Here is a 27,772-nt window from a genome sequence, read left to right on the forward strand (position 1 = left end):
CCAGCACCACCACTCCTCCTCCTCCTCCTCCTCCTCCCCCTCCTCCTCCTCTCTCACCCACCCACCCCCATCCTCAGCAGCACATCTGGAGGTCATTACAGAGGAGACAGTAAGAGTGAGGGAGGGGTGGGGAGTCTGCGTGCAGAGTGTGTGTGTGCAAGCGAGCGGGAAAGAGAGCGTTTCTTAACCCTTCTGCCTGCAAACATCCAGTTTTCTCTCTTTTATCCTTTTCCTCTTTCGGGTTTTTTTTTTTTTTTTCCTCCTGATTCTCATTTTTCACCGCCTGTCCCGCGCCGTGCGCCCCCTCCCTGTCCGGGCTGCAGAGATCTTTGTCCTGCTGTCAGTGCCACATGATCACAAATACTTTATTAATGAGTGGTTTTGGAAAAGAGCTCGGCGCACACAAAAAGAGAGAACCTCGGCGCAGCCAGAGTGAAATACTGCACAGCTGTTAACAGTGTGTGGTTTGGGGGAACGACCAGAAGAATGTCTCGAGATGTGGCGTTTCCACGCAAAGTCAAGTTGACTGAGAGGTTGCACTGTTTGTGTGATTAAGTCACTATTATGACACGCTCTTCGTAAACACAGATGCAGGCTCCGATGCAGCCATCTCAAGGTTAACGCTGACGACCATTTCACGGTGGTTTGACGGCCGTGAAGGTCCCTCGCTGGTCGGAGCAGGAGCAGCGTGCAGAATAAAGCTTTTCACGCTGTAGCTAACAATCTGACCATCTGTCCCACTTTTCAGGCTGTGCTCGCTCCTGTGGTCTCCATCTGACTCACTTTTCTTCTGGCTCCACCAGCACGGTGACATTTGGGCTTCTCAGTGAGATGTCAGTGCCACTGCTGGCTGGATTAGCATCAAACTCTTTCATGGTTTTGGGATCTTCAGTGATTCCCTGGCTTCTCTCCTCTGCTCTAGCACATTTGTCCAAATGTTTGGTTGAGCCATTAGAGCCTCGTAGAGATCTTTCACCAAACCCGTCCTTTAGCTGGAGCTCGTTTGCCTTTTCCTGGATATCCTGCTGTTGTCAGGCAGGCGAGCGGGAGACAAACCGTTTATCCAGATCATCATGTCTGTTTTGTTTTTTTTGGAAAAAGGAAACAACGACGGACAAAGTTTTGCTGCTGACACTGCAGGAACAAAAGCTGATGGGACGACGGTGAAAACCTAGAGCATGATCCTTTAAAGATCTGGGCTGATTCATTTGGATGGTTTGACATTTTGATGAATGTCTCACTGTCTTTGCACAGATTCTGCTTCTCGCCACAAATGGCAGTCATACTGCGTTGGTTTCAAAGTACAGGTTGTCAGTACAACCTAAATGTCACATGCAGTATTTTCCCATGCTGCATGTAACACAGTGACAAAGATAGTTTTTTGTCTCGTCCTGGAAGTAACCTAATTATGGTGTGATAAAAACTTCTGGCTCGACTTAAATGGCTGTTGAGACTATTCTGGTCCCGGGTGAATTTGCATTTCAAATCTCTCGGCTCTGCTGAGGTCCAGCATCGCAGCAACCAAAACAACAATTATGGTGACTGACGTGACGTGAGCTCTGAGACACCATCACTATATAATCACCGCCAGGGTTCATATTTCCCTATGGCACAGGAGCTATTTTAAGGAAGAGCTAGTGGAGCTCAGACTCTCAGCAGTGAAAACACACAGTCACATCATACGTCCAGCAGGACTTATCTCTGGACTTAGCTCTTTGTCATAGTCAGTGAAAGTGCTTTAAAATGTGTCCTCAGTCTGTCAAAACCTGAACTGAGGCTCCTTCCACTCCTACTGGTCCAGCTGCAGTGACGCGACTAACAGAGAAACCGAATCAGGAAGCAGAGTGAGTCCGATGATCCGACGGCCGGGCCTGTCCCAGTGTCCATGTGTCACCGCTACAGGAGCTCTTCCCTGATTATCAGCTGTCTCACTCCCTCTGCTGGACACTGGCTGTCCACACAGGAGCAGCTGCTGACCCCCAGTCTGAGGCAAGTGTCAAAAACCCTTCACATCTTCCTCCGATAATCAAACCTGATGCTGCAGAAAACCCAGAAACTCCTTCTTCCCAATTGATTTTTGACTCTGAGTGTGTCCTAGAGCCTCATAGTCGTCAAAGAAGAAGCAATAAAAACAGTAGAGCAGCAGTAAAATCTCACCTGATTCTCTTCTAAATGAGCCTCTTGCTGCAAAATGAACAAAAAGCAGTGATTTCATCACATTCGGGGTCGTTTCTGGAGCTTTTCACCTCAACAGATTCTCACAGCATGAATTTATTTAGACTTTATAGATTCAATTAGGGGCAAAACTGATATAAAGTCAATTTTAAAGTTTCTATACATGTCTGACTTTTAGAGACTTGTCAGAGTCTCTACTTCTCACACTGTGATGCCACATATTTGCGTCAGCATGGATAGTACTGAGGCTTCATGTGTGGCTCTAATTATTGATTATTGATGGGTCCAGCCAAGAAGAGCTGACACAAACACACATTTGAAGGATCACAGTGAAAATGCTGCCTCCTGCAGCTGCTCCATGTGCTTTCCCTGTGATGAATGATGCTCGTGCGTCTTTGTCTCTGACACTTTCCTCCTCACAGCCCACGTCCCACTGACTGACGCCCAGTGTTCTCTAATGGGCTCCATACCGGCCAGTTGGACACCATTATCTGCAGAAACATGACACTGGGCTTGGATCAAATCGCCCCATGTGGGCACGTTACAGGTCTGGGCATGCATGTGGATGTCCGAACAAGGCATACAGAAGTGTGTGTGTCTGTGTCTGTGTGTGTGTGTGTGTGTGTGTGTGTGTGTGTGTGTGAGACAGTTTATGCGTGTGTCTTTTGATCAGTGCTTAAACTTGTGGCTATGAGGAATGTTTGAGTTGGCAGTTTGAGTTTTCTATAATAGTTTTGGCTCAGCTAGGGCTGGTGTGTGTGTGTGTGTGTGTGTGTGTGTGTGTGTGTGTTTGTCTTGAGCTTGGTATAAATAGGGGTGAGCTCTGAAATGAATATCATTGTCACATCTCGTGCCAGAGCAAATTCTCCGTCCAAAACGAGCAATTTGGAGCCGACGCCTGCCGTGGAAAATCTGCCTTCAATTTTCCCCCACTGGTGGCTGTGTGCTCTGACTCTTTTTCTCTCATTCACACACACACTGAGCAAACCAAAGGCCAAGCCTTCCCTCACACACACACACACACACACACACACTAACCTGTGGATCTATCTGGCCTGCAGCAAGTGGACCCCACAGTTTATTTTTTTTTCAATTATCCATTTAGTGTAAGTGGCAGGCGCCTGACGGCTCCACGCCGACAGGAAGTGTTTGTGTTGTCCTTACTGAACTAATACCTGGTTATCAGGTGTGAGTCACCACGGAGAAGTCATCCGGCTCGGATGCTGCTCCTTTGCTTTGTTGTTCTGGTTCCACTAATCATCAGCTCCCACTGTCCCACAGACCGTCTTGACTTCAGTTAACTGTTGGAGCGTTTGTACAGAAACACGACTTCTCATAAATTCTGAGCATGGAGAGTCTTGGCTGGTTTACTGTGAGCTAGAGCCCAGTTAGACACCGTGGACATGTTCTCTCTGCCTGACTCATGTAGTGGAATTAGTGGAGATTTGTCCCAACAAGGATTCGATGATTTTATCATTACAGTGTTTGTTTGTTGGTCCTGATCTTATGGACCTGAGGGACCAAACCTGCGTATTATTTTCACTTCACTTCTAAACTTTGCAGCATTAAAAGTCTAATTGCATCTCAAATGATTCCCGTGTCCTCAGAGGTGCCGTCTCAACATGGGAACATTTGATGAAGATCTTACCAAATGCAAAACTGTGTAAAAACACAGCAGGAGATCCGTTGTTCTCAATTACTGCAGACTGATGCAGAACAGGGACAACTCTCAGTGCTAAACTGACAAGTCTCGTACTGACGTTATCACCACGACAGATCTGACAAATGAAATGACAGATTTAGGTTCTTCAAACCCATTAATATATCTAAATGACTGACAATAAACTCCTGCAGCTGTGCTTTCAAACACCTCTCTGGCCTCTCTGGCCTCAGCAAAATGTCATTTCATTTAAACGTGACATGCCTTAGTATTAAAGAGTCGAGTCAGCCTGTAACAAACCCACCATGTGCACGTTTTAAACACCCAGAGAAACCACAGTGACACCACCTCGTTGTCCTCAGTGGTTGTTTTGTTCTTCCCAAACAGACTATCTGGACCCTTCATGTGATCCAGCATCTGTTCATGGTCTGCCGCACAAGCACAGGAAAGCACAGATGATTTCAGTCCACATGCAGCATGATCAACCAAGCTGAGCTCCAAGTTGAAGCCCAGCAGCCAAAAAAAGCTCTGATGCAGCAGTTTCCAGATTTTCTCTGTTCTGATCTGCTGTAATTACGACTCTGAGTTTCCACGACAGAGACCGACCCGGCAGAGCAGAGACAATGCCACGATAATACATCCGGACACCGTCCAAATCTCTTAGCCGGACGCCCACTCCTCAGCTCTGCAGCGTTTGTTCTGAGGAATTCTGTTTTTCTTGTTCTCGTGACTCATCGTCAGCCTGAACAGGCCTCGTGAAATCTGTTGAGGCCTCACTTCCCCTGCGGAGCGGCTCTTCTTCATCTTTATTTTCCCCTCTCCGCTCATTATCTGTGTTCTTGGACTATTGTGCTGTGGAGAAGCTGTTTCTTCTAGGCGAGGTGGGCCGCCTGCCCTGCGAACATATTAAATCTACAGAGACAGCAGGAATGATGGGAGTGGGAGAGACTGAGGTGGAGACAGAAGGAAGAGAGGAACCGAGAGAAAAACAGCAACAAAACAACTCGGACCTGCAGTGTTTATTAAAAACGTGTCCTGGCTTGATGTGTATTAGATTTAACAGGAGCTGCAGCGTTTTGCGTGATGACACACACAACTTGGCAGTCTTGTTTCTGCAGCACATTTTTATAAAATGAGTGATTTAGCTTCAGGTATTTATTCTAAAGTAAACTGTTTCTCAGTGTTTTTATATGGGACCTTGGAGTCTGGGATTTAGCTTAGCATGTAGCCGAGCCTGGACCAGGAGCGTGGGGACTGTTGGCTCCAGTAAAAGTGAAGCTGAACACCAACATGCTTACGATTAGCACAGGTTCACACTCTGACATGTAACATGTAACATTTAGCTAAAGGGCACAGCTGCTGGACGTGTCACATCTCTCAGAGTTATTATGAGCAGCCAGTGGGAAAAGCTGGTCACCAAGATTCACCATGGGGGGAATAGAAGCTGGTCCTGTTGGTGTGAGATGCGTTTGTGATGCTGCTGTAAACAAAGTGTGTGGGTCGGGAAGCTTCTTCTGCAGCAGCTGGATCAACTGTATTGGTGTTACCATTCGAGTTGATTTACACTGAACCGCTGGTGAAAGTGTCTGTGCAGACACTGTGGACCAGTAATTACCACAGATCCAGACCATTAGCACTGGTGGCTGTTAAAGGTGGAACCTGCCCCGTCTCACCTCCACGAATCCTCATGTTCTTTCCTTATTGTTCAGGTATAGCCCCGCCCACCTGCCAAGGTCACCTGACCCTCCCCTCCTCCTTTAGTCACCTGTGCTACATCTGCAATCACTGACAGTATAAAAGGTGTTTGCTGAGGTTCACCAGCAGATCTAGTTTGGACCAGGATTTTGTTGTCTGTGGAGAACCTGTTTTTTTTTTTTTTTTTTAACTTCACTGTGGGTCATGGAAGGCATAGCAGCTTTTTGTTCTGGGATGACCTTTGGACATGTTCTGATCCTTCATCGCCATCAACATCAAGACTAAGCAAAGACCGCAGACCCCTTTAAACAGTGAGTAAGTCAACAAACACTCTGACCCAGTTACGTTAGAAAACATGAAGGTCTATCGGTGAATAGGTAAAAGCTGAAAACGCCAACAATCAGCACATCAGATTATCCAGTAGCTGAACAGATGTGTAACACCTGTTTGCAACGGTAGAGATCAGTGCCAGGCTGGGCCAGCTGAGGTGTGTTTCGTCTGGTGATGAAGGTTTTGATCAGTACGTCAGTGCTGGAATCAGCTTTTGTTACCAGCTGAAGTGTCCTGATGCACAGGAGGAAGGTGAAGGGAGTGCAGCTTTCAGTTTAAAGACACACATGTATGAGTCTGGACTCTGATGCACGTGTGCAGTGACCTTTCACCTAATGTGCTCATATTCACCAACAGATGCCCCTAACACACAAACCGCCCCACATCTACAAACTGTTCTGCTACAGTTTCAGGGAACTTCAGAGAAGTTGGCATGTGTATGTGTATTTCTGAGGCCTGGTCAAAGTCAGACTCCTGCTTCCAGAACTACCCCCTGAGTCCAGCTCCTCTCTGAGTCCAGCTCCTTACTGGACACACAACCTAAGATTTCTGAACATTTCCTCAGAAAGAAACAAATAAAAGAACTTCCCAAAATATTGAACTATTCCTTTAAATGAAGACGGTTCAAAGATCAGCCTGCATGATGAGGCTTTGCGGGAAGTGTGTGTGTCAGTGTGTGAGTGTGTATACGAGTGTGTACTGGGCAGAAACATCTGGACTCATCATGAGTCACTGCATCGTCTTACACAGAAAATGCACTGGGTCCACATGCATCAGACTGATCATCTCACACACACACACACACACACACACACACACACACACACTCACACTCACACTCACACTCACACACGCACACTGTGTGATTAAAATGTGCACACACACCTGTGCAGCAATAACCATGAGCTGTAGTTCAGCTTTTGGCCACCAGGGGACATAAATGCAAAGGTTGGCTCAGCTGCTTTGGGAAGAAGTAGTTTTAGTGTGTGTGTGTGTGTGTGTGTGAGAAACATCAGATAAATGCTGAAACATATTTAAAGCAACACACACACACACACATACACACACAGGGCTGTGATTAAATCACCTGATACCATATAGGCAGGAACAGGACAAGCAGACCACAAAACTAACTCCCCCTATTGGTTTTCTGAAGATCAATCTATCAGTCCATTGATTAACTGCTCCCTTTATTTTGTACAGATACACAATCAGACCTGCTGGATTATCACACTACATCATATTACATTATATTGTTTCCCCATGTTTGTATAACAGAGTGAAACCCAGTGAAATACAGTGCAGCTGTGTTACACATCACTGTGCACCATCATCATCATTATCATCACCACCATCATCACCATCATCACCATCAAAATCATCACCATCATCATCATCACCATCATCACCATCATCACCATCATCATCACCATCATCATCATCATCACCACCATCATCACCATCATCATCACCATCATCATCACCATCATCATCACCATCACATCCCAGTGGACGTTGTTCTGGTACAAGTGACTGTAGATCTGTAGATAATGTAAATACTCTGAGATGTCTGTGTTTGGAGCTCGGTCTGTGCCAGGTCTAGTTCCCTCATTAGTCTTTGTTTACTCCTGCACAGTGACTTCCCTCTGACCCCCCCCCCCCCAACGTGTTATTCACGGACAGATGAGCATGAGCACCCCCCCCCATCACGAGGCTCTTCCTTTGATGGTCGGGCACACCGCGCCGCGGGGGGAGCATCTGACGCGTGAACATCCAGTCTGCCGTTTATTGGGTCGCGCAGGGTGGGGGTCCCTCTCTGCTACCGACCAATGAGCTGAAACGGGAGCAGCAGCATCAGCAGCATCAGCAGCAGCAGCAGCAGCAGCAGCATCTCTCTGACTCCGGGCTGATGCGGACCGCATCCGGACCCATCTAACCGGACTGCAGGACGGACGGTTCTTTACAGGACACCGGAGGTCAGGTGATGCGCGCGGAGGATCCCGTGGACCTGATTAGAAGAAGATGGACTGGGGGCCGCGGTCGCTCCCACGCACAGAACCAGTGAGGGAGTGAGAGGTAAGCGGGCATCAGCGGGTCCACGGCGAGCTACTGAATTTGAGGCGGACTGTGTGCGCACTCTGCTGTGTTGTAGTTCTCTGTAAACCAGGATCCAGGGTGCTGATGTGGTCTCGGGGGGAGGAGGGGCGGCAGCTGTCTGAGGGTTCAGACTGTCCCGAGCCAATAAGTGCTTCCTGTTAATTTAGGGAGTTATTGATTTCTGAGCTGTGTATGTGAGGGGGTCTAGGACTGTGGGGTTTTTAGGTGGATTTTCTTATATCAAGTCCGATTCAAACTGTTGTATTGATGAGTAGAGGCAGGTCAGCACATTGATCAGTCTGATCATGGTTTGGGAAAAGGTGCAGACACAGACTGGTAGGAAACCTGAACCACAATAACTGTGGCTGTGTTCAAATTAGGTTACAGCATGTTGGGACAATCCAATACATCATCAAGTACAAGTACTTCACCTGAGTATTTCCACGTGCTACTTCATCCTTGGACTACGCTACATGTCAGAGCCAAGTAGTTAACATCAGCTACCCAGCGGTACATGAAGTACTTCAAATTAGAAGTATATAAGGTAGTTAACGTCAGGTACCCAGCAGTATATGTGTATGTCTGTACTTTGACCTGATCCTGTACCACACAGTCTCTACCACTCAGCACCAACCAGAACCACAACACCAGAGTCCACTCTGGGCCTGATAGGAGGGTTCACGTTCTAAAATCATTAGTCGTTGAGCATCAGTTTAAGAACAGTGTGTAGAACAGGTGCAGTGTTGTAGCAGGTTTTAGCTCATTCTGGATATTCTCAGTGGTTTTCAGCCTACAATTAAAAACTGACTCCTGTCCTCTGAAGACGTACTCACTAAATGTTAAGATGTTTTCACTGGACAAAACTTTTCCATTGTGGTATTTTCAAATCATTTGGACACATTAGTGTCATTGAGGCAGGACATCACAGCACATCAGTGATTATTTGTCAGAGTGTTGTTTGGTAATATGACCCCGGGCTGTGACGCGTATTAATAATAAATGCATTGGACTGTTGACTTTAACACATGCAGGACAGAAATAACGGCCACGTGCTCACACTGAAGTCACACTGGAAGCTTTAAAAAAAGGAAACTCTTGTTGTTGTTGCTGTTTGGGCACCAATAAGTGCAGGTAGAGAATGTTCTTCAATTTAAAAGCGATAATAAGATCGGAAATATTAATTATCCACAAGATTCCTGCAGCTGAGGATGACTCAAGGAAAACCAAACCGTATGAGGCTGAGCATGCTAATGATGCTAATGATGCTAATGATGCTAACAGAAGGTGATTAGCATTGAATGTCTGCAAAAAGAAAAGTCAGGGTCATTTCTAAAGTTACTGAAATGAATTTCTTCGTACTTCTTATGGCGAACAGACAGTAGTTTTTAAAGTATTATAAATCCTTAAATACTGAGTGCTGGGCTGGCTGCCATGCATGTGTGGTAATATCTGCTAATGTCAGCTATGTTGGTGCTGGTTTACCTGGTTGGGATTTCTCACATTTTCATTTCATTTTGTGCTTTGAGGCTCAGGTGTGAGATGTCGACTGTGTCTCCGTCTTTAAAAATAAATCTGACCTTGTTTAAACTTGCAGATCAGATTTACCTCTGGGTAACTTAAAGCTGGACTTTAAGGAAGTTACGTTTTGAAAGCTTTCGGTTCGGGTGACAAAGCCTCAGTCCTTGACGGAGGAGGAGGAAAAGGAGGAGGAGGAAAGAAGGTGTGAGCAGGATAATTACAGGGTGTAGTCTGGAGTCAGGAGCCTCCCCCTCTTCTCTGTCATTTCACGTCCGTCTCCCTGGTGATTTTCCCTCTTTGCTTACTGGAACTCGCTGTTCCCATGATGTGGGAGCTGATAGAGGCCTGTCACCACTGCGGACTGAAATAACAACCTCTGCTAACATCACCCGTCTCCGTTACCTACACCATGAACTGAATGTGTGAGAAACTCAGCGGGACATGAAGCAGCTCACACTCAACTCCAGTGATTCTAAATCCTGAACAAACTGACCCTCGGTTTTCTCTGACCCTGTTCAGAGAATCTGGAGCTCAGGTTAGCAAGCAGCCAGCCCAGAAATAAAGCTGTGATCTCACATTTTCTGACCACACAACCACAAAGGTCACGTCCGAATGACGTCACATGCACACAGCAACAACTAGTCAGAAATCCATCCTGTAAATTACAGTTTAGTTCTCATGAGTGAGCAGCTGTAGCTGTGGGAGCCAAGCTGGACGTGCTGGACGTAAATAAACAAGAGTTACTGGATCTATATAACCTGGATCTAATGTGGACTTGTGATTCTAGAAATGAAGCGCCATCTTAAAAGGCTCAGGTCTGTGGAGCCTGCAAATAAAACCCAAAGAGTAAGACGTGCATGAATCGTAGGGCAGTGATATGTCTCTGAACTGACTCTCTGGGTCCTTCATAATCCTTTTCACTTGGACCCTCTTTAAAGCAAAGTTTGATCCACTTTCAGCCCCTTTGTTGAAGGTTTCACATGTCAGTGAGAAGTTCAACCAAACCACATGTTTATTTCTCAGATTGTTTCATTTGAAAGTTGTAGTTTAGTTTCACAATAAGATTATAGAAAACTTTCAAAAACGTCATCTCACCGTTGACCAGACTTTACGCTGTGACTTGGCTGGTTTTCTTAGACCACCACATAAGGAAGGTTTGCAATAACGCACATCCAAGACTCCACGTGACCAAGTGTTCAGACCTGAGGCCTGCGCTCGGGTGAACAGGCTCATGGTCTGGAATGTGAGGCAGGTATTCAGTGATGCCTCTGCCCTGCTCGGCTCGAGGACTGAGGGAGAGAGAGTCCAACAAGTACATGTTGTGCAAACACACGATGTCCTGAATCTGGAATGTATTTTGTAAAAACGTTACTCCCTCCTGCTGCAGGTGTTCAGACTCATCTAGTGTGAGACGTTTAAAGGGCCGTGTCACAGTTTTTGCAACTTTAATGCCTTGACTCTCATGAGTCTCTACCTGACTTTACCATGGAGGTGAAGCAGGATATGGGACCTGTTTTTTGGCCCACCTCTGTGGTACTTTGGCATTAAGCACAGAGCCCACGGTGCACAGGTGGAAGGAGAGCTGCAAACAGACGTAAATAACAGTCCCAGAGAAGTCATGACAGTTTAGTGTTTTCAGTAATGACCCTCAGAAACATAGAGCAGAGTTTGTGGTGACAACAAGACCTCATTAGTAAAATATGATCAAGTGAGTCCAGTCTAGTGTTCCTGTTTCTGAAAAGACTATTTGATCATTCATGCTAATGGAGCATTGCTCCCAAAGTCACCAGTGGGATCGTTCAAGTTCAAACCAGGTGCTGATTTGGAATCAGGCTTTTCTAACAGACCACGCACACACACCCAGCAGACTACACCCTGTTTGGAGAAGCGCTGAGGAGGAATGTCCGTGGACGTTGATCCAGACCTCTGCTGCTGACTCCAGGCCCGACTGCCGCCGTCTGGCTTTGATCCTGAGCTCCCTCCACCGGCCTCAATGTGCTGCCTGTCTGTTTGAATCTAGTCAGCACAGCTGCACCGGGAGGCTGTTCAGCTGCCTTTCTAGCCGACCGATAATAGACTAATGTGATGTGGCTTCATAAGACAGAGCTGCTGTCTGTGTGCAGGGCCTGCAGACAGAGATGTACAGCAGCGTGGTGAGTGTTTTGTGTTCGGGGAGATTAGCTCCTGGATTCATACCTTGTCTTACCTGCTCCAACTTGTCACACACACCTGCAGAGGGAGGAGGGGTGTATAAACACACACACACACACACACATGGGTGCCCTTGTGCTCCACCCTGCTTTCAGAAAATACCAGAGGCAAATAGTCAATTGACAGTTTGGTGTTTTACAAGTAATGTCAGGAAGACGTTGGTGTGGTTTGCACACATGCTGACACACACTCACCTAGTGCAGCATGCTGGAACAGATCGTGCTTTCATGCTGAACCAGGCAGCCTGTGTGTACCTTTGCTCCCCAGTGGTGTTTACCTCCTCTCTCTGCTGCTGTCTGCCACGTCAAATGACTGCCTGGGCGCTTGGCTCGCTTCTCCGGGAGCCTCGCGGCCGAACAGCCTGACTGTGGTCACTGCGCTCTGGGGCTGTGGAGACAGAAACAACATAAGTGAAAGCTTCGGCTCACAACTTCGATTTTTCCGCCGGTGTCTTGGCCAGGTCCGACTGTTTACTGGAGCTCTACTGGAGATAAACGGATGTGTGCATGTCTGTGGAGGCAGTCAGACTGAGGAGTCCTGCTCGCCTGATGGTCGAGGAGACACTGGGAGAGGCTGCTGCAATCTGAAGTGTGTTTTTATTCAAACGACTGAAAGATGAGTGGATTTCTCTACAGGGGAAGGTAAGGCTTCTGGGTGATAGTGGCTCTTGTGATGAGTTGGGGGGGGTTTGGTTTAGTGTGTATTTGTGTGTGTGGTTTGGTGAACAGTGGTCCCCTGTGTGTGTGTGTGTGTGTGTGTGTGTGTGTGTGTGCATGTGCTTTTATGAGTGTAACGTGAATAGGGAAGCCTCTTCTCTGCAGCGACTGGAGAAGCAGAGAACAGGACTTTGTGCCAGTGTTACATAAGAACCCAGTGCTGGATAACAGGCAGCTATTGGCTGAGCTCTAACAGCCACATTATCTGCTGACTGTCAGTTTAACATCTTCCAGCCTGACAGACACAACAATGGGTCCATTATAAATGTTCTTAAAGCCACACTCATATTTGACATGTCATGTTCAGTTACATTACAAAAAGTCATGTAAATGGATGTGGTTTGAAAGTTTGCCTGAACACTTTACAATTCCTGATCCGTGCGGCCGGACAGCCGGGTTAAAGGAGACGCTCGGGTTCATGTGAAACGTCGTCAGAAACCTCAAGCACAGACAGCAAATGATTTTCCAGATATGTGGAATATTTCCTTTGGATGGGAAGTTGCAGCTATTTCAAACACGACTTCTTGGGTTTTATTGTCAGTCAGTGAACAGTAGCTTACAGCCAGAACAAACTCAACAGGACTACATTTTCACTGAGTGCTCGAAAAATCAACAGCAATTACAAGTTTCTGCAGCTCCAGCTGATGTCTCACTAAACACCACAGACCCTTACTGGTCATATAGTTGGTCCATATCATGGAGCTGAAGTGTTTTTCACTATCTGGGAGCGTTTTACGCCTCAGGGACTCAACAGCACAGAGATGAAGGAGGCGAAGCAAACGTGTGACACTGCAGTTGGCGTCTTTATCCCCAGTTCACAGGAGCAGGTTGGTCAGTGAGACGGAGCAATGTGATTGGCTGTTCATCTGTGATCTTAACCACTCGTGGTTTCTGTTTAAGGAGCATCTTTTCTGCTTCCACAATGAAAAGGCCACAGTTTCTGTCAGAGCTCTAGTCAGTTTGTAGTCTGACCCCATTCATTACTTTGTCCTCGGAGTGTGTTTACCACTTTGTCCTTCAGAGCACAGAGAACTGCTCTTTTAACTGCACATGTGCATCAGGCTGTGTTGGCACATGTTGAGCAGCACAGCCCTGGAGCTGAAAACATGTTTGTTTTTCTGACAAACATGCAAATTGTTTTCAATAAGACGCTAAAACCACCAACTTCTTAATAAAAGACACTATTTCCAACCTGCTTTACTACATGCAGCTCTGCTTAACGCCTGCTCACTTCTCTGGAAGAGCTTGTGTTTAATGATGGCGTGTCCTTTCAGAAAACCTGGGCCGGGTCAGGGGTGTGTTGCAAGCTCTCATTGTTGAAACATTAGTTAACAGGAAGTTGATGTGTAGAGGCTTGATGACGAGCACCACCACCTGACAGCACAAATGTTGATCCTGGACCTGGGGGGCTCTGGGTGCCCTGGTGGTCTGCGGCCACGCTGCCACTGGATCCTGTTTGAGGTCTGCTCGGCCTCTCCGCTCCCCCAGCTGTCGTCACCAAGTCTCACTTGTTCAGGCCAGTTTGGTGGTTGTCCTGGTATTGACGGCCCCTCACGCCCAGGTGGCCGAGGTGTCGTAAAACAGCCTTTGATTCCTGCACTGGGCTCATTAGATCCTCACCCTGGTGTGAAGCTCCCTCGTCTCCCTGATCCTCACTTTAGTTAACAAGTAAGACTTTTACAGCTTTGACCTAATCTCTCTCATTTGTTATTCAGGGAGGGCTCAGTGATGTGCTAATGAGGAGGAAGTCCAGCCCACGTTCCTCTCATGCTAAAAGAAAATCCTCCTTATTGACATTTACTTCACTTTCAGATACTGGAGTGAGTCTCAGGCACCAACATGTTCTTATTTATTATACAACTTTATCTATTAACCAATGAAGGTACTAGAAGATGCTAACCTAAGGCTGTAATTAGCAATAATCGGTTAATCAGTAATTACTCATAGGAAGCTTCGTTTGTTGTTAAGATCTGGAGCAGTTGGACCTCATGCATTCTTCCAGTCTTTGTTTACTGTGTGTGTGTCGGTGAGTGATGTCTGCGTGACTTGAAGCATGCGCTGACTCAGTTTCCACCCATGTGTGAGTGTCTGAGCCTGCTGTCCTGACATGTCAGTGGGAAGCTCCCCCGCCAGTTCTGCTCACCCTGGACTATTTTTGGCCCTTGGGACAATTTAACACATTTTCAGTGACCAGGTAGTGCAGAGCAGGAAAACACTCCCCACAAACCTGGAAAAACAGGGTTAGATGCAGCCAAAAGGATCAGTGTGTGGCTGCTGGTGAAGACTCATGGGAAGGTGAGGAAATGGGCTGATATTTGTCTCTTGTTTCAGGCACTGTGGTGCAGAGAAACGGGCCAGGCCGAAGAGCATTGGACCTATGATGGGTAAGTGTGTCCTCAGATTGTTTTTCTGTGTTTCTCTAATATGTTGTCCAGGTTTCTACAGCGTAAACACCTCATTACAGATTTTATCGCCCTCAGCCTGATGCATGCTCCTGTGTTGACTAATGAGCTTTTTGTAGGAGCTGTTGCAACTGTGGCTGCATGAATGACTGTTTTTATAGGTGTGTGTGTGTGTGTGTGTGTGTGTGTGTGTGTGTGTGCGTGTGTGTGTGTGTGTGTGTGTGTGTGTGTGTGTGTGTGTGTGTGTGTGTGTTAGGAGCTTTCAGGCCTCACAGAGAGAATCAAAAAAGTGGAAAGTTTATTTTCAGTATTGACTTGATCTAAGCCTGTAGACAAATTTGACGCTGTATGTTCAGCTGACATGTTAAACCAACTCTGAGCAGCAATAAATTAGACTTAATCAGTTTGAATTGTACTAATTCAACATTTAGCAGCAGGTGACAGGAACCTACTTAAGAATGTGTTTGTTTTAGGAGTTTGGATCACACCGAGGATTTTGGTGTTTGTCTTTTGTCGCAGCAAAACCGAATAACAACACACATGTGATGGAGATTGTTCCCTGTTCAGATCGCACCTCCAGTTCAGAGGCCATTGTTTCAGGTTTGGAGAGAAAGTTTGTCAAGCTGTCAGCTCCTCTTCATAACTGATTTGTTTGGCTGATGAGAGAGGTCAGGAGGTGACAGTCGCTGATCTGACCCCAAAGTCCTTGTCCAATAATTATAACCATGAAGGAACAGCATGTTAGATACGGAGCTGGGGTCAGGATGTGGTTAGCCTAGCTTAGCATAAAGACTGGGAGCAGATGGAAACTGCTAGCCTGGCTCTGTCCAAACACCCCTAACATGCAATGTTAGTTTGTGCACAGGTTAAAGCAGTGAGATGTTCATTTGTGAGCTCTACAGGTGTTGGTGGGGTTGCTGCTGAACCTTGAACCCTGTGCTAAACTGAAGTAACAGCGTCCTGACAGCAGCTCAGCCTGAACTCATGGACTCAAATCTCTCTCTTGGAAAGAAAAGGAACAAACATGTTTTTTCAATCCTTAAATGATCCATTTAACCCCAGTTTGGTTTGGATGAAGGAAACACATTATGTCACCGAGGGTCCTCATAAGTACAGTAACGCAGCAGCTGAATGTTTGTGTGGCTGCGTGTTTGCATCAGCGCGTCATCGAGTCAGAGTTGTGTAATATTTGTACCCTGGCCTGCTGCAGAGGTTCACGCCTCAGGACTCAATCCAGAATACCTTCTAGCTCCATGTTACTGAGAGGCTTTTAATAATATTTAATGTGCTGCAATTTTAAAGAACCGTCAGAAGCATGAACGCTGCCAAAGCCGCCTTGATTACGCCCCTCGAGACCTGGCCCTCCACCACCCCCACCCCTTCTCTACTGCAAACCGATTGGCTGTGCTTTTAAAGAAATAAAACTTATTGTACAGACTCCTCCTGTGTGGAGCTTTCTGGGAACTCTCCAGGCCTTTTAAAGAGGGTAGGTTTGGCTTTCAGAGGGTTCGTTGGAGCACTGGAAGTGTTTCAGCTGGATTAGAGTACACCGTGTTGGTCCTGGTGTGTGTGGACACGGTCCATATATATCCCGGTTTAATAGGGTTATAATGAGGCAGGTTGATCAGAACATTTCAGAGATGCTGCTCTGAGAGCCCAGAGCTGTTTAGATTTCAGCTCCGTGCTATTAGACTGATGGTTCCCAGTGACAGTGGAACAGTTTTAACGTCATCTAGATTTATGAGGATTTTTAAAGAGTCCACAGATGAAATGGACAGTCTACTATTGTGTTTCTGCTCTTCTGAAAAAGCTCATGACCTTCCAGTGAAGAACAGATGATTTATTTTCTTATTCCAGACACCTGTGTGTTATTCACATGAGCTTCACCAGGAAAAAACTATAAGTATCATTTAAAGGTCCGAATGGTTCCAGGATTTCCAGACTAATGCTCAGTTCTGCCTCTATCATCTCTATCATCACATGCTGATGAAGACCATTTGATACGGTCAGAAGCTGAGGTTGTTCTGTCAGCTGCTGTTTGAATTAACTGTCAGGATGAATATGGATCTGAAAACCTTTCTAAGACGTCTGGACAGTGGAGGACGTGGCTGTCGTCTGTCGACAGACTGGATCCACTGACATGACTCTGAGGAGTCTCTGTTCTGTGAGGTCAGGATCCCTGAAATATTACTGACAGAAATCTGGAAAATACAGTGGAAGAACCTAAAGACACTGTTCCTCAACATTCAGGGAAAGCCCAGGTCACAGATTGAGTTCCTTCAGTGGCCTATGTAGAGAAAGATGAAGCACGTGTTTGATTTGATGTACTGACCCCCCCCCCCCTCTGTCTGTGCAGACTTCTCATGTGGTGAAACGGACAAAGGCCCACCTGTACAGATGCACAGCCTCAGGGAGTTTGAGCAGGTAAGAGCTTGACACTCTGGTTCTACTCACATCCTATCGGACCTGATGTGTGTGTGTGTGTGTGTGTGTGTGTGTGTGTGTGTGCGTGTGCGTGTGTGTGTGTGTGTGTGTGTGCTCTTGGTAATGACTGTGTAGGCGTCTTTGGGAAGAAGATGTGGAAAATGAAACTCTGCATGCGTCAGAGGTTGATTCTCCACAATCCTGGTCTCACATCCTGTCGTAGTATTTCTATTCTATTCTATCTTTCCCCTCGTGTTCCTGATCAGGCTGATACCAAATCCCCTGCTCATTTCCATGTTTCCCGCCTCACAGCTGCTCAGTGCACAGTTAGAGCTCTACGTTAAAATGGAAAGGAAGAAAATCTAATCTGCTCCAGGTTTTCTTCAGTGTTTCCTGTAGTTTTGTGTGATGGAAGTTGATTTTCATTTAGTTATTGTGTGTGTACAGCTTTTACTGGGCTTAGATGTGTGATTCACCTGAAATAGACGCTAAGAAACATTTGTTATTGAATCTGACGTGTCTGTGCTCACATTACTCACTGTCAGCTCTTTGAGTTTTCATGCTGCTTCCATTTCTGGGTGGTCGGAAAGAGCCGGAGCGTTTGAACGGAGTCAGATCTCACTGTTCGCTGACGGTGACATAAATAACAAACATTAAACAATGACAAGGCCTTTTTGCTGGTCACGTGACCACCGCACTGATGTGAAAGTATATTCTTGTCTTCGTGTTGTCATTGTGTCCACATCGCTCTCATGATGTATTTGGTTTCCCCTCAGACGCCTCACTAGTCCTGCCCAGATAATGCAAACTGTTCATTTAGCGACACGCTGTCCAGCTGGGCCAGAAACATGGCTGAGGTGTCACTGACATGTTTCTCCCTGTTGTTCCATTTACACATGATGATTCCTCCTCTGTGACGCTGAATCACCATATTGGAAAGATGAACCGTGCTGTGTCCAACAGATCTGAGTTATATCTGCAGTTGGATTCAGCAGTGTTGTTGTCATCAGCCCCTTTAAGGCTCATTATTTGTAGAGTCACTACAGTCCCAGCATGGGGGGGTCAATGCTGGTCCTCCAATAATAAACAGAATGAGGTTGAATGGGGACCTGGTTCCAATAAGGGTGACTGGTATCTGGCAGCAGGATGGTGGCAGCTGTGTCAAATGACCATGAGGCGGCAGGTTCCCGGCCTGTTTGAGTTTAGTGTAGATTTAAAAAATTTTTTAAAAAGTCTCCTTGACTAAATAAATATGACTCAGTAAATGAAGCCTACACATGCAGATGTATTTTTAGACGTGGGAATAAAGCGTCCTGTATGAGGAGCCACACAGCTCACTTCACAGGAAGAGATGAGAGGCATCGTTTTCCTCTGGTTCTGGTTTTGTGCCAGAGTAATGGATTCTGGGAGCTCTGCCAGGTGCATTATGGGCCTGATATAACTCTGGAGGTATAATTACCCTGCTCCCCTTTTAGTGAAGGACAGAGCTGGGCGGGGGGGGGGGCTGGTCGTAATGATGTGGAGTGAATGAGAGTTTGGGTGGCAGTGGAAGAGAAAGGTCAGAGGATGTGAAATATGAAGAGATCAAATCCACTTTTCCTGTAGAACAAACAGTCGGATTGATTCTGGGTCAGAGACACAGCAGAGTGTATGTTTGACTTTTTCACAGGCAGAAATATATTTGGCATCACTTGATCTTTTCCTTTGCGGACTCAGACAAAAGACGAGACCAAAGTGAAGAAAGATGGCGTCTGCAGTGAGACAAAGCAGAGGGTTTGTGTACGAGGGATGTTCTTTTACTTAGTTCAGAAAACATCAGCACAGGGAGAAACTACACGTCTTCCAGAGTCTTTTTGCTTCCCAGAAATAAATACCTGACTCCAGAGAGTCGAGTGGATCCAACATTAGTCAGTCTCGACTCTGATCCTCAGCACAGGGGTTCTTCTGACCCTCAGGTCTTTTGAGATTCTGTCTAGTTTTTGAATATTGATTTCTGCACATTGATGCATTTATTAATTTTGGGTTAGGTTATTCATGAGTCTGTTTGATGGATACAAAAACCTGTAGTTGCTGCAGGGTCCTGGGGTTGGGCCACCCCTAAGAGGAGCTGTGAGGTGTTTAACAGGATGAAATGGTTTGTATTGTTCTCCAAGTCTTAGCATGTTAGCGGCTGTTACTAGAAAATGTACTTATTTACTCTTTACCACAGGTGTAGCTGTCTGTTTGTGGTGCGGTGCCCACGGGTGTCGTGGCCTCTGCTCAGTCTAGAAATCTTTGTCCTTGTGGCTGCCAGGTTATTTAACCTGTACTCTCCATACAGTTTGGTGCCGCTTGCAGAGTAAAGTACAACAACATTAGGGGTAAGTCAGGGAACAAACGTCTCCTGTGCACAGTAAACGCCACACGTTACGTTAAAGATTAGAACAGGTGGCTGCAGCTTTTCTCTGCAAGACCCTGATCTGGGTTTCTGGTTATTTTGATGTAGATTTACAGTGAGTCCCCCTGCCCAGAGGTGGGACTAGTGCAAGTGTCTACATAACAAGTAAGAAAATAAAGGATAATTAACTTGCAGACGTACTGTAGTATAATATAATGTTCAGATATATTAGTGAAAAGCACATCATTAGGAGTTAGAGCTGGTTGTTGCATGTGGCTGCAGCTGGATATTCTGTAATGTGGATATGAAACTAAAATCAGTAACTTTCCACACGTCTCCCTCTGGCACTGAGAGCTATCAAACCTATTTTTGGAACAACAGCAAAGATGGCAGGGTTGTTGCAGGAATGTAGGAGAAGAGGGATTTTCTGTAACATGTGGAAACCTGCTGGTGCTTTAAATCAGCCTGCACAGTGTGCCATATGTAACTGAGCTGTACGTTTAGATGCACGAAGGACCAGGCGCTTCTAACACAAAGATGTTTTATTAATGAAATGACATTCTGGGTGTCGGTGTTAACTGGGTACAAACGTTATAGAAGCTTTAAGGAAGCAGCCGTAGCTTTGTTTCTTCACACTGAAGGTATATTTCCTCCAGAGCAACAAGCAGAGGCAGAGAGCTGAACTCTGGCTGCATGAGAGCAGCTTTGCTTTCAAGTTTTCCTCTGACTTTCCCAGTGTGGGATGAAGGGATGAGTCATGCTATATGCAGACATTCACCACAGACAGCAGACTGGGAGACAACCTGAACACTGGCTTTGCATGGAGCGATGAGGGAACGGCCTGAGGTTTCTGATGAAGTCTGTTGGACTTGTAGTAAATGTGTTGCAGGCCTACAGAAAACTTTTGAAGGAGCAAACCAGTGTTTTTTCCATGTTTTAGATCAATTAATAGAAATTAGTGTGGCACATTGGTGAAGTGGTTTGCATTGTCTCACATTAGCAGGTTGTGAGTCTGAACCCAGGTGGACCCGGGGCCTTTCTGTGTGGAGTCTGCATGTTGTCCCTGTGTCTGTGTGGGTTTTCTCCTCCCACAGTCCAAACACATGCAGGTCAGGATTAGGGTCTGAACCCAGGTGGACCCGGGGCCTTTCTGTGTGGAGTCTGCATGTTGTCCCTGTGTCTGTGTGGGTTTTCTCCTCCCACAGTCCAAACACATGCAGGTCAGGATTAGGGTCTGAACCCAGGTGGACCCGGGGCCGTTCTGTGTGGAGTCTGCATGTTGTCCCTGTGTCTGTGTGGGTTTTCTCCTCCCACAGTCCAAACACATGCAGGTCAGGATTAGGGTCTGAACCCAGGTGGACCCGGGGCCTTTCTGTGTGGAGTCTGCATGTTGTCCCTGTGTCTGTGTGGGTTTTCTCCTCCCACAGTCCAAACACATGCAGGTCAGGATTAGGGTCTGAACCCAGGTGGACCCGGGGCCTTTCAGTGTGGAGTCTGCATGTTGTCCCTGTGTCTGTGTGGGTTTTCTCCTCCCACAGTCCAAACACATGCAGGTCAGGATTAGGGTCTGAACCCAGGTGGACCAGGGGCCTTTCTGTGTGGAGTCTGCATGTTGTCCCTGTGTCTGTGTGGGTTTTCTCCTCCCACAGTCCAAACACATGCAGGTCAGGATTAGGGTCTGAACCCAGGTGGACCCGGGGCCTTTCTGTGTGGAGTCTGCATGTTGTCCCTGTGTCTGTGTGGGTTTTCTCCTCCCACAGTCCAAACACATGCAGGTCAGGATTAGGGTCTGAACCCAGGTGGACCCGGGGCCTTTCTGTGTGGAGTCTGCATGTTGTCCCTGTGTCTGTGTGGGTTTTCTCCTCCCACAGTCCAAACACATGCAGGTCAGGATTAGGGTCTGAACCCAGGTGGACCCGGGGCCTTAATAATTATCCTTCTTGCTGCACTGTGAGAAGGCAAACCAGAGGATGATCAACAGTTTCAGTCATTAATCTTCTGCCACCTGCAAAGCAAAAATTCAACATGAATCCATATCCTTTGCAACGACTCTGATCCTTGTCCTCTTCCTGCTGATCAAGCATTTATAGCTTTTTGGTTGTGACTCTAAAGCAGAAGTGACATATTCATATCACTGTGGCTGTGAGAGTGTGCAGTACAGAACACAGATGTTAAATCAGTCCGGTCTAACTAATCCACTAACAAAGGACAATGAACTTGGAGTGTGGATGGACATGAATGCAGAAAATTCAGAATCCAGGCATGGAAAGTGGCGTTACCAGAGATCAGAATGTGATTTTCCATCAGCAGCCTGGACTATTCGCAGCTCAAAGTAAAACATACGGAAACAACTGATTTTCAGTATAGAGCAGAGACATAACAGTCAGGATCTTGTCTGAAAAATTTCCACGTTCTGACAGAGCAGATTAAAGTTTGTTGACCTTCCTTTGCCACTGTAGCTTTATATTAAGTTTTTCTGACAGTGGCAGCATGTGTTGGTCCTCTCATCTCAACTGGGTTATTGAATCCAGGTTATGGCAGGCACTGTGCGTGTGTGTGTGTGTGTGTGTGTGTGCGTGTGTACAGTTTGTCCTCCCTCCACATTTGTGTCAGTTTAAAGAATCAGTCCTCCTGCCGGCTGCTTAGAAGAAACATGAACCTGCCAGAGCAGCGTTTGTAGCTGTCAAACATCCACGCTCTGCAGTCCCGAGGTTTGCGAGGAAAAAGAAAAATCACCCAATCAAAATGCCCCTTTCTCAAATGGCCTTTATTAGTCCACAGGAGAAATTGAAAGCACATGGCTGCTTATAAACGTGAATTCAAACCGACCACAGAGACACTTAGATTGATAGAAGAAGGGGGAGGATTGTGTATAATTTTGGCCATTAAAACCTCAGGACAAATTAGGGTCGTTAATCTGTTATTTTGCCCTTGGTCTCAGTGTTCACTTCTAAAAAACCGCATATGCTGCGAAAGGTCTGGATTAGCATTACCAGAGTGGCAGTAATGGACCGTAGTCGGTGTTGTACAAAGACCAAGACACAGAGAGAACACCCGATCCTGCAGCTGACAGCAGGGATGAAGCGAGTGTGTGATTAAAATGGCACATTTATCTCCAGAGTCTTTTATCTCCTCCTCGCTTCTGCTGCTCTCCTAGTTTTTGTTTTGCATTTGAAAATAGGTCAGAATCCTACTTGTGTGTGTGTGTGTGTGTGTTCAGGCCTCAAGCCGTTGGCTCTGAATCACTGCTTTATGCAGCTGGTATCTCCAGCTCTGCATGGAAACACTGGAAACACTGGAAACACTGGAAACACTGGAGCGGTGATGTCTGGATGAAAAGGCAGAGGGAACACAGAAATGTCCCGTCGGCTCACAGATGATTGAGAACATCAACTCTGACGTCCTGTCTTAATCAGCTGTCTGTGAGCTGTCTGTGAGCTGTCTGTGAGCTGTCTGTGAGCTTGTTGCTGGTGCTGTGTGGGCAGTAAAGTTAATGCTATAGGGTGTCAGTGTGTTTACCAGCGGCTCCAATAGTTTCTGTGGGTTTCCAGGGATAAACGAACAGACGTCTCTGCTTGTATTTAAAGTTTGACTGGTGACAGGAAGTGAGGGGAAAATGGAGGGATGACGTGCAGTAAGGGCCCCGGCTTGTAATCAAACCGGGGACAATATGGTTTGCATCTTACCCGCTTGGCCACTGCAGCGCTCCAGGCTGCACTGGTTGCTGTGGCTTCCCGGGCCATGGCGGTGCAGACTTGTTTTGTTTGTTTTTTTTCATGTGCACATGTTGGCGACACTGTGAGATGAGGTTTATGGCGACAGCGCTCATGGAAGAATAAGAAAGGGTAGATAATTGACAACATATGTTTGTCTGCTGTGTTCCCAGCTTCACATCAGATCCTCAACCTTAACTGATCTTCAGCATCTCCTTGGTCTTAAACGTCGTCCGACAGACATCTATTCTTTTCAGACTGAGCTAATGTTGTACAAAAACAAATATTCTGCTTATTATTTTAATAAATACAAGCTTTTTATCAGCAGAGGGGAACAGAACAGGAACACAACATATTTATTTATTGCAGGAATCATATCCACACTAGGTCAGTGGTACTGAAGAACTGAAGACGTTCTGCCTCACATCTTCTCAAATCTCCCACAGGGAGTACAGTAGACATGGATGCCAGCCTGTCTGCCTGCACCCTGACTGAGCTGCACTGCAAAACATCTGGAGCTAAATGTAGTTTGACTGACTCTTCATTTAAATGAGCTTTTTTATATCTCGTTTTCTTCTTGTACCTGTTATAAGTGAAAGAAATCTAAAAACTGTTCTCTGATCTGGTTTCTTTGAAGAAAACATCTGAGGAATAAACGATGTTACACGCAGAACAGTTTCTGACTTGTTTGGGTCTGAAAGAACCAAATGTTTGAATGCATCTTGGCACCGTCTCCACTGAGCTAAGGTGTTTTTGGCGTGATGGCACAGTGTTACGGTGCAGAGCGTATTTTTGCAGTGCGTCCGGTGGATGAGCTGATGAGCGTTAATGGACCCGCTGACAGCACAGGAGTCACTTTTCACCGCAGAAGCACTTAGACAGGCTGCAGATCAATACACAGGAGCTCAGCTTTCAGCTCGGCCAGCCAGCAGATCTGCTCAAATTAGCTCTCACACACACACACACACACACACACACACACACACACACACACACACACACACACACACACACACACACACACACACACACACACACAATGTTCTTTTATCAGAAAAGTGGTACTCAGGATCAGTTGCTGAGTGGAAACGTCAGAGTGTGAGACCTGACACTGTCTGGGATTGTGATTATGTGGTGACGTAGACTTGATTTCAACTGTGAAACCTTCAAAATGTTAAACTGGACAATGACGGGTTTGCTCTGCACTTATTCCTGTTTCCTTCTCAGTCTGGAGGTGAGGACTTTGTAAACACCAACTGCTCTGTGACCTCAAACCACCAGTGGCTCCTGGAGTGTGTTAGTTTACTGTCTGTAAGAAAATAACCTGAGCTCAAAGATTCAGCAGACGAATCAAACAAAGTGTGAAACTGTGGGATCCAACAGCTGTTTTTCAGCCTCAGGGCCCTTTAATAGATGAGTCAGTCCCAGCTCTCAGATATTCTTAACGTTTTCTAAAAGTTAAATGTGTTTAATCCCAGTATCCACAGAGGGATTGTTGATGAAAACTGCAATGCTGGATTTGGATCATAATCATCTTGACTTGCATAGAAAATCTACTTTACAGTGTGGATTGTGTGGCTTCGCTGGGCCTCCTGAGGACTCTTTTAGGGACCGCTGCTGAGTCCAGACGGGTGTCTTGTACTGCACCAGCGCCGCCGCCTGGAGAGAAACAGACAGTGAGTGAGTGGTGCATTAGCAGTCCAAGCTTGACTTAGTTAATTGCTCCCAGACATGTGCAATAAATTCACGCTCCTCTCCAGCGGGTCAGAGAAGACATATTGACTTGATCACGGTGTCGGTCATGGACGATAATTGTTCAGTTAAAGTGCAGAGTAATCTGCTCCCAGCACACTCCGGGGCTAACAGCCGCCGTGCTGCGAGCGCCTCACTGACACTTCATCTGTGTCGGACCTGGGACAAGTTCGTGTCTTATTTCATTCCTTGAAAGTAACACGCAGGTTTATGTTCACGTACCTCAACGTGACAGTGTTTTCTCCTCTCTCTTGCACATATTTGTGTGTGTGTGTGTGTGTGTGTTTGTTCTGTAATGTTTACAGAAAGCTCCATTGTGTTTTTGTTATTTAGAAAGCATTTATGTATTATATCCCCACATCCCCCTGCCCAGAGCGCACACACCACATGGAAACAGTTACAAACAAAAAGGCAAAAGAAGAAAAAAACTGTATTTTCATGAATCAGTCTTGTGCTTAGCGTCGGGCCGGATCCTGCAATTACCCTGAGTCAGGTTTTAATACTGAGGTCGGCCACGTCCTGAGGTGTCCAGCACATTACAGCAGCGCTCACTACTGAAACCACAGCTCAGGGCATAAACCCTGACAGAATATTAGTTAAAAGCAAAATGGTTTCTGTCGCGGTGTGGGCTCTATCAGTTCTAATCACATTTTAGTCATTGCTGGGCCCACATGGCAAAATATCGGCTCCAGCTTTCAGTTACTGCATCCAGACCGTCTGCGTTAATCACTGCAGGATGCACAGACAAGAAGCTGCCATAATGTTAAAGTAACCTTTACACAGAGACTCAGTCCATGATGAATCTCATGTCTGACCCTCTGAAGATCCAGGTAAATGCTCACACACTCAGCTGCTCTTAGAGCTGAATAAGATCAAATAAGGTAATAATTAAAAATATGAAATTATAATGAAATTATATCAAAGCTGAGTTTCAGGCTCACACACATCCCTCGTACAGTCTCAAGTCATATGTACAAATAAACACATTCAGTTTAAAGACTTCAGCACTGAAGGCACTGACTCATGGCTACTGCTTGTAGTTTATTCTTTTAATGTAAATATGTTTTTTATTTGCTAAGTATTTCCAAGTGCTTTAGTGTAACGCAACAGCAGTGAGACAAAGTGTTGCTGTGTATTTTCCAAATTAAAAGCCTGCTAGGAAAGAGTGGGACTATGCCATGAGAGGGCCTTTAATGTGAAAGTATTGTACTGGTGTTGCAATAATTAGACAGGAAACAGGCTTCTTATTAAAACACCATCAAATATTAAAGAGGAGGATTAAAAACCTGATCAGGCTCTGATGTGAGTTCTGTTTCTCCGCAGCTAAAGAACAAAGGGAATAAAAGCCTCTCCTGCCATTTACTGAACCTTTGCACATCTGCAGTGCCATCGAACCACAAACATCTGTACAGTTACAACTGGAGAAACTTTCTCAGCCAATAAATAAAGAGAAATACTGTAATACTTCAAATATTTAAGCAAATATCAAATGCCAACTTTCAGTACTTTTTTATTTGGTTAAAAATACACATTTTGGTCAGTGTGTGTGTGTGTGTGTGTGTGTGTGTGTGTGTGTGTGTGTGTGTTGCAGACAGACAGCTTTGTCTTTTCTGTCTTCTGGTGCTTTTTTTTTCAAGTCATAAACTCCATGGGCCCTAACGCTGCACGAATCAGACCCGACACTTAGACTTTTATGTCAGGAAGACTCGGTGACACACAGCAGATAAAAGTCGTCACGTATCACGTCCGGCGGCCTCAGGTCCAGTGAGGGCCGCCTGGTTGGGCAGAATGTGACACTTTTCCATCAGAAACACCTACTGAGGAAATTGAATATAGATTTTTACAGGGTTCCCTTTGTATCTTTTCAGCCTGGCGTCTCAGACTGTTAGTAGGTGTGTTTCCCATCAGCCAGCTGGTCGCTGTGGTGCATTACTGATGGACTGACTGATGGTCTCCATTTGTTATTGTTTTATAGAGTTTCTCTGTGGGCTGGTAATGGCCAGATCTGTGTGTAATCAAAGCCATCTAGTCTCCTCCACCCTTCGCTGCCTTTTCTCTCTGCAGATTCGCTCTTTGTCTCTCTTCCTTCTTTCCCTCCTTTAAGTCTCTGACTGTTTCTCTCTGCTGGGATAAAGGTTGTGAAAGAGCAACATGTGCAGAGCAGACCTCCTTTTTCCTCCCTCCTCACATACCAGAGAAAACTCACCCACTCGCCAGAGAAACGGGGAGGAAAAATTTATGTTTGAAAAAAAAAAAAATCCTAAGTTGGAGCTGGTCTGTACGCGCCCATGTGTCATCATTTATTTCCAATGCAGGGTTCCTGGAATCAGCGCATTAGAATGGGGTGTTGAAACTGAGACCTTTTCTGCTGCGCTTTAGGGACAGGTGCTTTTTGGTAAAACCCTCTGACTTATCTGTGACTGAACGAGCCTTTAAATGGAATAATTGCAAGCAGAGGGGAAAAGGAAGACCAGGAGCAGGGAGAGAAAATCCTGATTTTCATCAGCCACTTGCTTTTCTGTTTGAGCTCTTCTTCCATTTTGTCTCTTACAGTCTCTCTCTCTGGTCTGTGGCTCAGTTTCTCCTTAACACTCAGCTACGTCTCCTCTTATGTGACCACTGGGCCCAAACCTGGTCCTGTTCTGGTGTCCAACATGACTCAGACTCATGTTTCTTACTGTAAGATGAGTACGATAGATCCC

General features: G+C 46.1%; 1 protein-coding gene across 2 annotated transcripts in view; it reads left to right on the plus strand.

Annotated features, from left to right (window-relative positions):
- The first annotated feature begins 11,858 nt into the window (after positions 1 to 11,858).
- pde4dip (phosphodiesterase 4D interacting protein) overlaps positions 11,859 to 27,772 on the plus strand; it is a 69,481-nt gene continuing 53,567 nt past the window's right edge. Inside the window, exons 1-3 of one of the 2 annotated variants that reach the window (XM_026323172.2) lie at positions 11,859 to 12,327; positions 14,734 to 14,786; positions 17,161 to 17,228. In XM_026323172.2, the coding sequence (XP_026178957.1) occupies positions 12,302 to 12,327; positions 14,734 to 14,786; positions 17,161 to 17,228 (147 nt within the window). In that variant the 5' untranslated portion in view covers positions 11,859 to 12,301. The remainder of the gene's footprint in view (positions 12,328 to 14,733; positions 14,787 to 17,160; positions 17,229 to 27,772) is intronic. The other variant, XM_026323173.2, reaches the window with a different exon arrangement.

Source organism: Mastacembelus armatus, chromosome 4, assembly GCF_900324485.2.
Source record: "Mastacembelus armatus chromosome 4, fMasArm1.2, whole genome shotgun sequence".
Classification (NCBI taxonomy): Eukaryota; Metazoa; Chordata; class Actinopteri; order Synbranchiformes; family Mastacembelidae; genus Mastacembelus; species Mastacembelus armatus.